Source organism: Calypte anna, chromosome 4A (assembly GCF_003957555.1).
Source record: "Calypte anna isolate BGI_N300 chromosome 4A, bCalAnn1_v1.p, whole genome shotgun sequence".
In the NCBI taxonomy this organism is placed as follows: Eukaryota; Metazoa; Chordata; class Aves; order Apodiformes; family Trochilidae; genus Calypte; species Calypte anna.
The window spans coordinates 3,061,604-3,078,636 of record NC_044248.1 but is presented as its reverse complement, the minus strand read 5'-3'; the positions used below and the strand labels follow the sequence as shown (position 1 = coordinate 3,078,636).

The following is a 17,033-nucleotide window of genomic DNA, read 5'->3' as shown; positions in this document are numbered from 1 at the left end:
GAAGTGGAGAGGGAGGTGCTGATCCTCTTCTGGGGATCCAGTGACAGGACATGTTCAGAGCTGTGCCAGGGGAGGTGTCAGGTGGACATCAGGAAGCTTCTTAATAACACTGTCATTTTGGGTCAGGCAGCTGAACCTTCCAACTGAACCAGTCCTGTTCTGCTCTACTCTCAGATCATTTAGTTCTGTGGACAACCCAGAAATGTTGTCTGGATAGTTCTGAGTTGGATCTGAAATCTTCTTTTCCTCTTCAGCCTCCTCTTCCACACACTCAGCAGGGGTTATGTACATGAAGAGGGATTTTCTTCATTTTCACCTGAAGAGCTGCACCCAGCTTGTATTTCCTGATCGTCTGCTCCTCCATTACAACCTGGAAACACTAATTCTTGCATGGGAAAGCTAATATTTTTCTTGCTAAAACCAAATCTAACCTTAAGAGTTCCTTTTCTCCCTTTGTCCCTGTTTGTTTCTCATCCTTCTTGAAATTAATTGCTACTGCAGCTCCTTTTTCTGGCATCATTAAGTCGATGTCTGCTGTTTGCACAAGAGAAGCAGATCTGTGACTTGTGAAGGCCCTTTCTAAACATCTTGGTTCCTTCAGCTCTCTTAAGTTGCTGGCAATGAAGTTGCTCAAAAGCTTTCCTCAAGACTGGGAAGTCTCTGGGTCTGTTCCAGGCCTTGCAAAAGGAGTCACCAAAAAAATTAAGCTCAGCCTAAGTTAGAACAGCTTCTGGCATGACCTTTTTTTTTTACCAGGAGTAAAGCAGAACCCAATCTAATTGTGCTGGAGGACATAATGAATGAGCAAATGGAATAATAATTTGTGACAGCAAGGATCTGAAGTTCCTTCCAGCCCTTTCCAAACCTCCATTCTGAATGCTTAGTGCTCCATGGGGGTGTTTATTCTCATCTTTACTCCAACCACTGATTCATCCCAGTCTGCTCTAACTTTAGTGGTTCCATAGTTTAGGGTAGCTATGAGACCTGGGGAAAAAAAACCCAACCCTTTGGTGTTCCATAGTGCTTTTGGTGTTGTATTTTCTTTTTAAGTTCCTTAGTGCAAGAGGAAAACAAAAGCTGCTTCCTTGCTCAGGTCCTGTGATTCTGCAGGTGTTTTCATAGCTTCAAAATTCTAAGCCACTGAGAAGTTGAAAATGTGGTTTGCAGTTAACCTCTTCCTAGGGTGTTTGAGGAGCCAGGTTACAGCCCAGCCTCAGACTGGGCCATTAGAGTGCATCTGAAGAGGCTTTTTGGCTTGAGAACATTTATATCAATTTATTGTTGCAGCTAAGTCTGTAAAAGAAGAGATTTATTTTCTTTTTATGCATTAAACCAAATCTAATATGTTGGTTTTGAAGCAAACTTTAATCAGTAAAGATGATAATTATATATTGTGTGCAGGAAGAGTGCATGGCATGCAGCTGTGTTCATTAAAGAGTGATATATTATTTATTTTCATGAGCATTAAACAAAATCAACATGAAATACCTAGAATTAGAATGGTTTAGGAGAAGCATTCTTCCTGGACACCCCCCCATGCAGGTGCATGAGATAAAAGAACTCTTCACTTAAGCAGAAGCTATGGAATTGACTGATTAGGATAGAGCAACATTTGTAAAGGATTTCTTGAAAATGAAACTTCTGTGCATCCTTTGACTGTCTTGCAATAAAAAATTAAAGTTATTGTTTAACTCACTGCTATCTAACATAAAGTTTGAGTTGTGTTCTGAGGTACCTCCAGTATTTTTGTAGAAATAATGGGTGTGAAAATACTTACAGACCACAGTGTCATAGTGAAACCTTCTATTTCCCATCACATAAACCTGAATTATATTGAATAAACCTGAATTATATTGAATAAACCTGGATTATATTCCTGGCAAACACAAACCTTTGAATACATCCTGCTTATAAGACAGGAGGAGATTCTGCTTCAGTTTCCTCCCTCTTTTCATTGAGCACTTTGGAGAAGGAATTTGCTGTAAAAGCTCTTAAAGAGTGGATGATAATTTTATACCTAGGGTTAAGATGTTTTTAAAAAATTAAGATATAAAACTACAAACCACCAAATAACACCCCCTAAGCAATACAACAACAAAATGCCTCCTGAAGTGCAATCCTTTTTCCTCCATTTGGACCATTGAGCCATGGAGTCTTGGGTAGATACCCAGTCTGGATCAGTTAATGGTCTCTGGGTGTGCCAACCAGTTTGAGATGGGCTCTGATCCACTGAGAGTGCCCTGAGTATGCTGATGTTCTTGAGATCTTGACTTGGATAAAGGGATTTCTGGGGTTTTTGGGGGTCAGTACCAAACTTCAGAGGTCTGAATGAGCCCAGGATGATGCATTTGGGGATTTTAATGTGATTTTATGGATCTCCTTACTCAGTGGAACTGTGAGATTGGGTGAGGCAAAGCTTTGGTTGACTCTCGGTGTGTGACTTGTCAGGAGAGGAAGGGCAGTGCCTTCTGGGGTCTGAAGTCAGTAGTGGAGGGAAGAAGAGAGAAGAGGGAGGCAAAATTCAGTGCTTTATGCCTAAAAAAGCAGGAGAACCAAGTGGGGAAACCATTTAAGAGCACACAAGAGTCATCCACAGCAAAGATTTTTTTAAAAATCATTTTTTAAAACATTTCTTAAAAGTATCTTTGGGCCCGTCTGAGAAAAGGTTGGTCCAGATGGTTCTTGATGTGTGCTGCTCGTGGTAGATGATGAAAACACCTACAAAGAGCTCTAATTTTCTAGTCAGCAAGACATTAATTTGCTGAGATTTTGAAGGATGAAAGTATCTTGTAGGAGAGGGACTTCAAAAAAGATGTAGCTCACAAACAACAGTATAAAAATCCAGAGGAAAAATCTCTAAGGTATAAAGAAAAGCAATTAAATAAATGTTTTGGTTCTCCTGAAAGTCCTAGAGGTAAATCAGAAATAGAAAAAAATGACTGAAGGATATTTCTGAGAGACAGAACCAGCAAACTGGGAAAGCTATGAAAAGGTAATGTCAAAAAAGTGCTGTTTAGTGTTTGGGCTTTTTTGTTGTTTGAATTGTTGGTGGGAAGGCAATTAAAGGAGTAGCACAGATAAATGACAGTGTTTCAGGTGGTCTTAAGAATATTCAGCTAAATATGAGGAGCAGCATCTGGTTTGGAAACAGATCAGCAGAATACTTGAGAACATGCAGAAGGTAGAACATATATAAAAAGCAAACACATTTCCATCTTTTTAAAGAGGAAAATGGGACCTCTGGCATTCCCAGTGGGTCTCTTAAATTCCCTAAATGAATGTTTTAACCAGTAAGGGGCATGGAGGCATGAGAAGGTGAGAAGGGTTTTAAGCACTAGTTTAGCAAAAAGATTGCACACTCAAAGTAAAAGTCAGTGACTCACTGGAGGAGAGAGGGAGATGATAAATGAATTTTCAAGTCTGGGGAGTAAAACACATGTTTATGAAAATCCCAGATGATGTCAGCTTGAGAAAGTCTGCAGTTAGACCTGACAGAATTAAAATAAAAAAACAAAGCAAGGGCAAAATTAAAATTAAAAAAAGAATGAAAATCAAAAGGTTGTTAAACTGGAGAAATGGTGTGAAAAGTAAAATTTAATCCAGCTGGGAGAAGTACATTCTTCTGAAGAAATAAAAAAATAATAAAAGAATTAAAACCCAAACCTCTACAAACACAGCATGAAAATGATGTGAAACAGAAAAGGGTCTTCCCACAGATCATAAGCTGAGCATAAATCAGCACCTGTAAATAAGAACCCAAGAAGAGGAAGCCAGCAGTTTGGCAGAGCCATGTTCATGATAAGGAGATAAGGAGAAGGCTGTGCTTGTCCTGGGGTCTCACAGCAAGGAAGTCAATGGGATGCCCTTAAATCACAGCAAGAGAAGTTGAAAAAAAAAGAATTCCAACTTGAAAACAAGCTCACTGTGAGGCTTAGTTATATTTAGGGTGGCTGTGGATATCGTGTCTTGAAGTGATTTGGAGTGTAGGAAAAGTGCATTGTTGTTGGTTCCAGCTTTGTGCAAGGGCAGAATCTTGGTGATCCTGTAGGGTCCCTGACATATTTTCAGTGAAAGTTGAGAATTAGGTGATTGCTAAATAGGTTTTAAGAGTATAAAGTCTAGGCTCTGCTCTCTTTGTTCATTTGTCACTGACTTCTTGAGCCATATCTGTCTTCCCTGGGTACCTGATGGACTGAAAGCAGGATCTGAGCATTTGGGATGGGGCTCAATAAGTTCATGGCTGCTTTGACTTTTAAATGACAGGTTTCTGTGTTCTTTTTGATAGGCAGGGGTTTCAGAGCAGGTTCAGTTGTACTTACAGTTTAATACAACTTTTTGATGTGGTTGTGTTGAAGGTTGGATGGGGCTTGGAGCAACCTGGGCTGGTGGGAGGTGTCCCTGCCCATGCAGGGGGTTGGGACTGGATGAGCTTTAAGGTCCCTTCCAACCCAAACCATTCTGTGAGCCTTTAATTTTCAGAAATTCATGATAACAGTGTATAATTGTAAGGGATGGTTCTGCCTTCCTCTACCTCTTCTGCTGTTGAAGCAGAGGGTGGTGGGGAGGACACAGGTGCCATCCTGCAGCAGATCTGAAGGCTCTGGTGGTGACTGTCCCAGGAAACAAGCACCCTGGGGTCTGTCACACCTTTTCAGAATCCAGCTGCCTTTGCTTGTAGCCCCCTGTGGTTCCTCCTGCTGCTCAGATGTGCAGGGAGGAGAGCAGGTCCCACCAGCTGTGAAGTTCATGAAGCTTTGTGTCTGCAGAGCTGAGATGCCTCTGTCTGTAGTCAGCAGCAGTGTTGACACTTCCATGGTTGAATTTAGTTGGAAATGCAGCTATTTGTAAGAAATGAAATCCCTGCTCTGAAATCCCTATCAAAAAGAACACAGAAACCTGTCATTTAAAAGTCAAAGCAGCCATGAACCTATTGAGTCCCATCCCAAATGATCAGATCCTGCTTTCAGTCCATCAGGTACCCAGGGAAGACAGATATGGCTCAAGAAGTCAGTGACAAATGAACAGAGAGAGCAGAGCCTAGACTTTATACTATATTTATATTTATATATATAATATATATTTTATATATTTATATAAAACCTATTATATAGGTTTTATACTCTTAAAACCTATTTAGCAATCACCTCATTCTCAACTTTCACTGAAAATATGTCAGGGACCCTACAGGATCACCCAGACTCTGCCCTTGCACAGAGTTTTGGAGCTTGCATTTTTATCTTTCTTCTTTTTTTTTTTTTAACCTTTTTTAAAAATACAGTTTGTTTCACTTCCTGAGAGCTCCCTTTTGCAGAGTTGGGGGTTTGAGCTTTAGGAGAGTGGCTCCAAAAGGACCATTCTTGAGTGTAACAAGAGGAAAGCAGCGTGGATAATGTCAGTATTCATTCCAGCAGGATTCTGGGGGATCTGGCAGAGGCTTCTGAATGAATACAAACACTCTTGTGCTGCTTCTTTGGTTTGGGAAGGACTTCTTATTTAATGATTGTTAGGTTTAGATTCTTTTTTCTACAAAAGAGGGGCAAAAGGAGGCTAATGGGTAATTTTCCATGTTCTCAGGGTTGCAGAGGAGAAAGCTGGATGGAAACTCAGTGCTGACCCTCGTTTGTTAATGATTTTTAGTAGCTCTTTGAACTAGAGGTGGTTTTTTTAAATCTACAGCTGTGTTAAAAGCTCTCATCTTCTTTTGGAGGTTCCTGGGATTGCCACAGATCAGCAGTAAAACCAGGGACATGTCTGTGTGACAGGTCCTTGGTATTTTAGCCATGTCCATCAGTTTTTACAAAGAAAGGGCCCTGGTAAATATAAATTAGCATAAAAATAAGGGGAGGAGTGTTTAGGCATCTTCAGTGAGTGGATTGAGATTATTTTTATCATAAAGACAAATGATTAATAATCCTCATAACCAGTTTTTCCTCGTGCTTACCCATTAATTCTCTAGATTCATTTTATGTCACCCCATGGCTGGACACTGCTAATTTCACCCTTTCAGACTTCAAATATTGAATTTTGAGTCTTTTTATTTGCTTTCTTTCCTGTTCTGTTTGCTTTCTTTCCTGTTTTATTTGCCACTGCACTGTTTCACATGTTGACCAATGCTGTGTTGTTGTATTTTCAATCTCTTAGGTACCTTTCTGCTCTCTCTTTGTACTTAGATCCTACAGGGTAGGGCTGGGATTCCTCTTTTTGTTCTGGATTTGTACAGCTCTGTATTGGCAAAGTGTGAGCCCCTGCCTGGCACTCAGATTGAGTATCAGAGTTCAGATAATAAATGTTTTATGGTAGTTTGACAGTCCTTGGCCATTAATACCAGAAATTGAACACTGTGACCTCTCAGCCCTAACGAATGGGTTGTAATAGCAGTTTCCTCCTTTCCATGTAAGTATGTTATTTATGGCATTAAGAAAAAAAAAAAAAGAAAAAACAAAGCATGATGATTGTCTAAACCCTTTCCTGTATTGAATACTAATCTGCAGAGGATGAGTGGCAGCCAGGAAAAGCAGTGCTGGTGGGAAAAGGCCCTCTATTCTCCCCTTTTTCCTGCATCCCAGTGTGAAGGTAAGAGCTCTGCCTGTCTGAACTCCCTCCCTCTTACATCCCTATTGGAATCAAGTGCTCTTAGGGAATGGAATTGTTGGAGGGGAATTGGAAATGCCATCTGTATTTTACAAAAAAAAAATAATAGCAAACTGCCACAATAAAATCTCTACCTGAGAGGCAGCTGGGATCCCTCAGGTAACATCTGAATTATTGGAATGGGCTGCCCAGGGAAGTAGTGGATTCTCCGTGTCTGGAGATCTTTCCAAAGAGCCTGGATGTGGCACTGAGTGCCATGGGCTGGGAACTGCAGCGGGAGTGGATCAAGGGTTGGACTCGATGATCTCTGAGGTCCCTTCCAACCCAGCCAATTCGAGGATTCTAGGATTTGTGGGAGGTCTCCAGGTTTTTAAATGAAAGTGCTTTTAAAAAAAGTCTTGACATTTATGCAAGTTTAGTGGGATGAAGTAAATAGAATATTAATTACCTGTCTCTGAAAACACTCTCTTACATTTTAGTATCATTCAGGTTGAAACGTTTTTACTTGGTAGCTAATTTTACAAGAAAACGTGAAGTACCTTTGATGGCTTTGCAGCACTGACATGCCAGCTATTCAGTGAACGTGTGGAATTTCTCTGAAGCTGGGAAGGAGAGGGATTTGCCTCTTGGCCATTCCTTTCCCAGTGACAGTCTGGGAAGGTTTTTGTCCCACACAGCCCAGCCATGCTGCTCACAAGCAGGAGCAGGTGTGCTTCCAGCATCCTCTGCTGCCTCCCAGGAATCTCTGGTGTTGGACAGCTGGCCCAAGCCCAGGTTTTTAGTGGACATGCAGGAATCCAGGCAGCTTTTTTCTGTCTGCATACCAATGTAGAGAAACTAAGTAAGAACATTCTCTACACCTAATCGACAGCCTGAGTGTAAGAAACATTTATCAGAGACCTGGTTCCTTCAGAAGCTGGGAGGAGAGCAGCAGTAATTATTACTGAGCTGTTTCTGGAGTGCAAATGAAAGTAAAACAACCTGAGCAGTGTTCTTGGTGCCCAAATGCCCTTCCTTTGGTGCTCAGGACAGTGGGTTCCTTTCAGGAACATCTTCACTTCTTCCCTCCTGTATTGATGTTTGCACAGTGCAAGAGAACTGATTGATGCCCATGAGATTTGGGTTTGCCTCCTGGACTGCTCCCATAAAAGAAAAAAACCGAACACTTCAGCATTGAAAAAGTAGAAATAGTGTCTTTTTGTAAAGCTTTTTTCCCCCAGCAGTGATAACTGCAGAGGTTTTGTTGGTGCAGTAGCAAATGCAGTGGCTGACACTCCCCAGGATGTGCTTGGCAGGGTTAGTTCTTGGGTTCCTGGGTGAACTGTGACATCTTTCTGCTGACATCTGCTGGGGAACTGCAGAACTGTCTCAGAGGAAGGCAGAATATCCACTATAAAACCCTGGGGGGTGCAGAACCAGCCTGGTAGAGTGGCAAAATTTCTACAAAGTAGAACAGTTCCAGGATTTCCTCTTTTTAGACTAATTTTCATTAAACTAGAGAGCTTTATCCTCAGAGCTAATGTTATTATTTCACAAATCTTTAGCTGCAGAGTTTTCTGTATGGGTATTTTTAATATATGGAAATTGCTGGATGTGACCCAGAGATGTAAATACCTGGTGATAGAGTATTTGGAATTTCACTCTGGTAAGTAGAAATCACAGCCACTCGTGTCAGCTCTGGTTCTGAGCTTCAGGCAGGCAGAGCACTGTTCTGTGGTTTATGTGGGTGTAGAAACAGCAGCAATTTAAACACCAGGCAGTATCAGAATTGAAAAAATTCATAATAAAAGTGTAATACTTCTTGTACCTTACAATTGTAGATGTTTCCATTAGCTGAGCAGATACTTCTTTTGTTGTTATTATTATTTGGTTATCCAGGTAAGATCTGATGATGTTTCCATAACGTTTGTTTCTTTAAAGATGTCAAACCATAAAATCCTCCACAAGCTCAGAGTTTTTATGGCTTAGAGTGTGAATTTCAAGAATACTTTCTCTAGATGATTTCATTTTGGCTAAATGTACATAACAGTGTTCTTCAATTCTGTTTTTTTTTTTTCCTTCCTTTTTCCTGTGAAACACCCCCACAATCACAATGTAAGAGTGTTATACAAATGCCAAGGGAGAGAATGGTGTAGGAGAATTTGCAGATGTAAAGGAAATATCCAATGATGATGAACATCTTTTAGATTTTAATATGGTAAGTGTGTCACTGGGTTGGGGGAGGAGGTTTTTTTTTCTGTTTCTTTGGAAAAGGTGCCACCACCTCTGCCCTGTCATCAGTTTTCAGTCTGGCCTCACACGAAATTCCTGTGAAAAATCTTCAAAACTTTTCTTTTCCTTTCTTTGTGTTTCTTTTCTGTATCCTGAGCATTCTGCTGAACACTCCTCACTGTTGTACTCCCAGTAGTTAAGCAAACTCAGCTTCCTCTGGGAACACTCTGCTTTTTCTTGTCTGTGTTGTCAGTCTGTTTTTCCTCCACTTCTGATTTCAGTGAGCACAGAGTGGGCTGATGTGCACTCTGAAGCAGAACTAAAGGTGTAAACATGATGTGTGCTGCATTCTGTCCTGCTTACAAACAAACCCCTCCTCGTTTCATCTAGGGAAGAGCTTTGAGTTAACTGATACACTTGGAAACTTGATAGTGATGAGCACTTCAATTCACACTGTGACATGCTTGCTACAGCTTTACTGATTCAGGGGACATGCACTGGGTTTGCCTGAAGTTTAGCCAGATCTGTGCTGTGTTTTCCTGATGTTTAATATCAGATTTTAGAGATGACACCTACAGTAATTTTCTAACATGAGCTGTGACATTGGTGCTTGCTGAGTTCACTTCTGATCCTCTTGCTGTGCAAATCCCAAAATGAAGGAATAGGGAAAGGTAACAAAGGCCTCATTTTTATTTTTTTTTCTGCTGTTCTGCAGTCCTTTTGACAGAGTGGGCTCAGGAAAATGAAGGACTTTGTCCCTGTTAATTCTGAGATCTTTTTTGAACAACAAGTGTTTAACCTCCCAGCTCAGAAAACAAAAAAGCAAGTGGGTTTTTTATTGTTCCCCATCAACACTGTCAGTTTAACTCCTTAGGTTTCCTCTGTTTATGAAGCAAGATGTGCAGATGATATAAATGCTGAGGCAAAACCAAATGGCTTCAGGAAGAAGATCTACTCCAGTGATAGCTCCAGCTCTGAAGACTCAGCTTCAGAAGGTGGAAGTGAATGGGCTGATCCGTGTGAGGAGGAGCTTTTTTCTCGAACTCAACTCTAAATAAACTGCAGAGTAGAACAGATGGTTTCAAAGTAACATGAGATGGAAAACTTAATCCTTCTTTGGAGGGTCTGTAGCTCTAAAACAACAACTTGAGTTTCCTCTTCAGTTAATGGATTCAGATGTGTATTTATCTTTCTCTTCTTGCTTATTTTATAGATGAGGACACAGCTGTCCTGTTGGAAGATTTTTTTTTTCCAAAAAAAAAAGAAAAAAAAAAAAAAAAAAAACGAAAAAAACAAACCTGTTAAATTCTTGGCTATTTGAACTAGACTAGATTGTGTTGTCAAATCAAGAATGGATGTGCATGTGCTTGTCTTAGTAGTACCACTGCTTTTTTGCATCTTAATTGCAGTTATTTTCATTCGTAACTGTAGCCCTACCACTACTGAGATCTTCTTAGCATTGCAGTGTCTACAACTACTTCTGCTATTCAGAGACTTCAGCTTTCTGCACATTAGGCTTTGTTCTTTAAGAACTGGGAGATAAATACTTAACACTGTAATCTATCAGTGCCTTTCTGAGCGCAGGAGACAAAGCATGAATGACTTGTCCAGTCTTCATCCAGTAAATCTCATAACTTTGAAGTAGGAACAACAGGGTTGTGCTTTAGAGACTTACAGAAACTGTGTTTTCTATCCTATGATTCCCCCCCCTCCCACAAACCAACACTGAGGATACCGTGGTTTGTATTCTTGCTAACTGGAGAAGCCAAGGATTTTTTGTAGGTATGGAGGCAATGTGGGGTGGTGGATTTATTTTTTTTTTCCCTTTTTTTTTTTTTTTTTTTTTTTTTTTTTTTTTGTCCTTTTTAGCAACTTGCCAACGTTAAGGCAGAAGTTTTCAAAAGTAACACCAAAAAAAAAAAAAAAAAATCATAAACCACTGGGGTGATGTGTGGATTGTTGTGAATTTTGTAATGAGAATGTTGTCTTGTTGCAGATGATGGCATTTGTGTAACCTGCAAAAGCATCCTCTACCAGACTTGAGCCTGAATGACTGAATCTAAAAATGCTCAGAGTGTTCAGTGTTTTAAATGCAAAGGGTTCAGTGCTTCACTTGAAAGAAATCCTGTGGCTGCTGCAGTTAGCTCTGTTGTGGCTGTAATTATTAGACCTCGTAGTTCATTTCGTGTCTCTGAGAGAATGTGTGGGGCAAGTTACGTGTGTGGTGGGTGGGGGTAGGGACAGTGATGACTTCCAGCATTACATGTGTGATTGCAGTAGTGATTGTTGCTTTCTGTGACTTGCTTTTCAATTTTATTTTGTTAACTTAGTCAATACATCGTCGAGTTGCATCTGTACAAGACTTCTCAACTCCTTGTGCTTTTTTTAACACATTATGCAAAAATGTATAAGCCAGGAGGAGCAATATTTGCAGAACTAAAGATTCTAAGTTTGTACCAACTCATAGTTTTCAAGGACAACAACTAACTAGTCTATACAATAGCAGCATGGCTGTAACATCAGGAAGTGCAGAAAGCCCAATAACTGACTTGAAAAGCTTAACCATTCATTTTGTCAGGCAATAAACCTCCATGAGAACCATTACCTGTTGGGAACGTGAGCTGAACTGCCTTTGAAATATGTTCTGTGCTAGAAAGGTTTCTTGAGTTAACTTGAGTTTTGTTGCCTTTATTTTAATTGAGAAGAGTAAGAATTGAAACGTGGCTGGAAAACCAAGCCCACTCTTTGTGCAATGCTTTTTGTTGAGATCCTTGCTTAAAATTGGCTTGGTTTGTCCTGACCCAAGGACTTTGATCCTCCTCTTAGGTTACGTTTTAGGGTTTGTATTCATACAACCAATCTTTTGACACTTTACAGTTTCTTTCCTTAATTTATTTGCAGACTTTGGATAGATTTTTATATATTTTACCTTCTTCTGGAGCTTCCTTGAGAGAGGTTGTTTAGCACCTGCACTGAGAACTAGTTAACTGTAACATGAAAGTCAAAGAGAACTTTACACACAAATTCTTCAAATCACTACTGTGATGAGTGGAATGACCAAATGGACATATTTCAAACACAAGCTTCAGCTCAGTTAATTTTGGCTAGAGCTGCTTCTTTGGTGAGAAAGGGCTCGGAAAAAAGAAAAAAAAAAAAAAAGAACAAAGGTGTTGCTTCTAAGTTACATTGTGGCACGTAATAATTCCAGCACCTTTGGGGAAAATAAAACCTGTACATTGAGCTTGGGCAATAACAGATTTGTCTTTCCTTGTTTTCATAGTTTAAAGCTCTAAAGCTTTCGGTGAGAGTTGAAGTGTGGTTTTTAGTTTTTCTGTATGGATAGAAACACACACAACAACAACAACAACCAACAACTACAACTACAACAAAAGCATTCAAGGTTGGCAAACGCTGAACCGCACTGTGGTATGAAGCGCGTTGCATATCCATAGCACTGAAGTATCAGTTTTCCATTCCTGGGCTGAAATTTGTTTCTACTTTTTGCTTCAAGTGGTTGTATTGTTCTGATTTCACGTACACCAGAGTAACTGATTTTGTTTTCTTGTGGAGTTACTTAACACCCAATAAAAATATAAAAGGACAGTTGGATGGTGTGTGCTGGTGTTCATTTTCTTGGGCTGAGGTGTGTAACGTAGGTGCAGCATTAAACATTCCAGAGACAGCATAAGGTACCTAATTTGGGACTCCACTGCTCTCATTTTTTAATCTATTTTTTTTATTCTTTCTCAGTACAATGCAGGAAAATTAAATACACTGCATGTTTTCTTCTAAAGAGACAAAGAGAATAAGCATGGCCCTGGAATTCATTATTTCTGTATAAAGTCTGATTCCAAAAATCAGAAAATTTCTCATTCCAATTCCAATTTTCATTGGAAAACTCTCATTCCAATAACTGATTTCTAATGGCACTCTGGAGAATGTGAGACCTCTTTAAAAAAAATTAATTTTAAAAATTAAAACCCAAGCAAACACAGAACCCCTCTGGCAAAACAGCCAAATGATTGTTATATTGTGTGGGATCTAAAATATCAGACTTACTTTCTCCTTCAGCTTGTTCTTTGCCATCAAGTGGCCAGGATCTTTCTTCTGCTTTGATAAAAACTGCATCTGTGACAAGAAAATGCACACTCCTAACTCTTCTTATAAAAAGGAGAAAGGACAAACCTGGTTTTTTTACCAGCTCACGTTCAGCTTGGTGAAGTGACTGCAGCTGCCCTGGATTAGGAGTGCCATGAAAACAAGGCATAAATATGGGAAATCATGGGAAAGAGTTGCTCTGTAAGGCACTTGGGTGAACATTTTAGTTCATTACTATCTTGTGTGCTTTAAACTTGGTGGTTAGAACTTTCAGAGACAAGTTATTTTTAATTATTTCTTCAATACAGCAGAAGGCACATATTTCCATCATGTTTATAGAAGCAGCTTAATAATTACATTTAATCTTTTAAATTATTGTATCTGGATTCATATTCACTCCATGTGTCCTAATGAATTCTAATGTTTCTGTCCTGCAAAACCCAGGGATAAATAAATCCTAGGCAGCAACTGGTTGGTGGTAGCAGGTGAAAAGACATGGAAAGCTCCTGGAGAACCAGACTTTCCTACATTCCTTACCAGTAACACATTCTTTTCCTGCCAAAAGCATTTAAATATTATCCCAAATGAATCTCTCATCTGCCTTCCACATACAACAGCTCAGGTAATTTATGACCTCTGAAAGTAGCAGCAACAAGACTCCAGAGGTTTGGGACAAATGAGATTTAAACTAAAAAATTTTAGCTTTCTACATTAAGCTGCCTAAAAAATGCATAATAATATGTGATGATTTATGAGCTTCAGGAGCTGCCTCCCCCTGTGCTCCTGTGGGATGGTGATGGGATTAAAAGGAAAAATAAAGCTGCCAGTGGGGCAGCACCCTGACAAGAAAAAGGAACTTGGGGGTAAAATGTTTTTTTTCCTGCCCTGCTTCATCCTTGGGGATCCAAGGACATTGGGAGGACACACTTCTGTGTACATTCATGTCTTCTACCTGCCAGCCTTCCTGTAGGGCAAGTGCTTCTGGAAGAAGTGTTGCTAAAACTCTAGTTTTGCTGGCATTTTTGTACTGATGTTTGCTTTTTAATTACCTTTACTCTGAGATGTGGTTTTAGCTCATACAGTCTTTTGACTCTGGAGCCCTTGCCTGCTTGACAACAAAGTCTTCTTCAAGAAGTCTCAATTGGTATCCATGCTTTTAAAATAGTTTTTCCTCCTTTTCCCTAGAATATTGAATTTTATTCAATTCAAAAATAAATCCCCTGAAGCACTGCAGATCCATAGTGACATAATAATTGGATCTGTTACCTGCCCAACTGAACATTACTTGGTTTCATTCAGCATAACTACTGGACAATTCCTAATTTTTACTCTACTTTTCTTCCTTTTTCTTTCCTACCACATTCCTAAAGAAAGCTGCCACACACAGGGTGCAATGCCTTTTGTCTTACAGAGTGAATCTCCTTGCTTTTTGGAAATGTAACTTAAGTGGTGCTTGCTTAAGAGACTAAATCTGCTACAGCATCCCAACTTTTCATGATGCAGTGTGCATAAAAACCTTGTTTCCTTCTCTGGTATGATTTAGTGACAAGTTATAATTCCTAACAGAAGTACCATGGAGGGTTTGCTGGCAATTATTTATGGGCACTTATGATTCTGCAATTCTGAGCAATCCCTTCCCTTTCCTGCTCTGTTTTCTTGCTGTTGTCTCATGAACCATAATGGAACCACATAAATTCTTACCCAGTGGTAACAGAAGGGTTAACAATTATGGTAGTTACAAACCTGGCTTTATTTTCCTCATCTTTTAACTGCTTTGAGTTCCTACAGGAGGAGGCAGCCTTTTAGTAGAATGAAATGGCCTGGTCTCCAGCTGTTCCTGAGTCATCTCAAAGTGATTAAATGGTTTGGGGCACAGATGTTTCACTGCCTGTGCAGATGGTGGCTGTGGTTGACATGGACTGCTCTGGAACACAGAAGGCAAATGCTAATTTTGCAGGAACAAAATTAATTGGTGAATTAGAAGAGCCCAGTGGAAGAGCTCCATTTGCTGAAAAAAATCACCATTTACTTGTGAAGTAGTGGTGTTTCTGATCAAATCATCATCCTGCTCGTTTCTACCTGAATTTATTGTGTTCCCTTTTCCTGTGCATTGCTTAGTGTACCACACACAGAATTCTGTAAAGCAAAGAGGAAAAAGATCAATGTCTCATCTCTTAACACTTAACCTTCTAGAGGGAACTTCTCCATCACCCTGTAACAGATTATCCATCACTTGTTCCAGTGGAAAATGACATGTCTCAGCTGCTTTGCTCACTTCTTTCTCAGTTTAACCCTGAATTTTACTGGTTATGAATACAAATTCATTAACATATATTACAAGTTTTAAGTAAATTCACACAAACAGCTTGGCCTGATCTCCTCTCCTTACCGGAGTTAATCCTGTCAGGATCTTTCTCTTTTTCACTACCCTTAGTACACCTGCACTCATGCTTGCATTACCTACAACTAACTGGAGTTATAGTGATGGGAAATGGAGGCAGGAGCTGTTGGTCAGCTAGTGTGCAACTGCTTTATCCTGACAACATACAAAGATTTTGATAACTAGAGAAACAAAGATTATACTGAGATGTCCTCTAGTTTATGACAGAGGATCACTGACCTCAGGGTGGACAGGGAGCTGCACAACCAATTCAAATGCTGTCTGAATCATACTTGAAAGCTGTTTACATCATACTTGGCTTCTGATGAGTTTGAAAATTCAACTTAGATGTTCCCATCTTGTTTCTAAACAAATATAAAGCTTTCAAGCTTTCAACAACTGAATAAGTGCTGAAGCTTCAAAACAGAATTGGAAGTGTAAGCAGAGAATGATTTCCCACATCTACAGGCATAAGAAGCAGGAGGGAAGCTTGCATTTCTAGTCCTGAACTCTCCCTTCTTCTGAAGGCAAAAGGAAGGACTATTACTCCCCCTACTTTTTTCATACAGAGTATATTTTGGAAAAAACACTGTGACAGAAGACATAACAAACCCTTCAAGCTTTATTGCAGAGCAACCATAAACCTGGTGTTACCAAATCCTGCTGGCATCAATCTGAGTTTGTATGATAGGGTTTTTTAAGTAAAATGTTTTCAAAAACTTAAAATTCTTTAGTTCTCATTATTAGACCAGTTAGATGGTTTTTGCCCAGTTGCCAATTTGAGGCTGCTTCATTTCTATATACCAACCACAGGCAAGACACCTTTGAACAAAATAAGGACTTTGTCCCAAGAATTTTTACAAAATTAAGTGTTTTACAGGTTTACCTGGCTCTGAACAAATGCCAGAGCATTGCTGATAACCACGCCGAGCAATTACCTTATCCTGCTTTTGATGATTTTCTTAAAACCTATGTATTCAGAATAGGAAGACTTGATTTCTTCCTTCTGGGTAAGCTTTCAGTTTTTCAGAGCTGAAAAGCAAAGGTGCTAAAGGTCCCTTTTGCACTTATTTATGTGTTTATACTTCCTGTACCTGGTAGGACCTGTTCGGTTTCCTTTTAGTAATTAGGACATGTGGCACTTCTGTGAGAGCTCATGTTGTGACACTGCATTTAGGCACATGTCAGCCCTTCAGCTTGTACCAATACCCAGGAATAATAATAATAATATGCAGTACTTTCAGGCAGAAACTACATTATCTTGGATGGAGACATCTCTTAACAGAATTGATGCTAACTGCTAATGCAAAAAGTCAACTTTTGGGGGTGTGCAAGTACCTTAGGCAAGTTTACTTCAGCCTTTTTCACAATTCATCCACCTGAAACTTTCCCACATCCAACCTTGAAGAATCATGGCTTTGCTCTTCTTCATATTGAACTAATTACTTCCAATTCGGGTATTTTTGGTGGTGAGAGTCAGATGCATCCAGTTAAAACGGGGCAACTTTCTCTTGCCACGTTCTCAGCACTGATGGCTGAATGTGGGTGCAAAATGCCTGTAACCTTTAGAGAGCAAAAAATAAAAAAAAGGAACAAGTTTCAAAGATGATAAGGAAACGTGAGAGCTCTGCTCCTGCAAAGGACAGGTTGCTGGGAACTTCTTTAATTCCATCGTGGGGGTGGAGAGAAGGTGTATACAGGACAGGTGAGCTATGCAAACGCTAAAAGGGTACACTTTTAAGATTAAAGAACA

The 17,033-nt window shown here is 39.7% G+C and overlaps 1 protein-coding gene across 3 annotated transcripts in view; it reads left to right on the top strand.

Moving 5' to 3' along the window:
- KIAA0232 (KIAA0232 ortholog) overlaps positions 1-12,411 on the top strand; it is a 65,453-nt gene extending 53,042 nt beyond the window's left edge. For 2 of the 3 annotated variants that reach the window (XM_030449969.1, XM_030449970.1), the window contains exons 7-9: positions 6,492-6,573; positions 8,691-8,788; positions 9,677-12,411. In XM_030449969.1, the coding sequence (XP_030305829.1) occupies positions 6,492-6,573; positions 8,691-8,788; positions 9,677-9,856 (360 nt within the window). In that variant the 3' untranslated portion in view covers positions 9,857-12,411. The remainder of the gene's footprint in view (positions 1-6,491; positions 6,574-8,690; positions 8,789-9,676) is intronic. The other variant, XM_030449971.1, reaches the window with a different exon arrangement.
- The last annotated feature ends 4,622 nt before the right edge of the window (positions 12,412-17,033 follow it).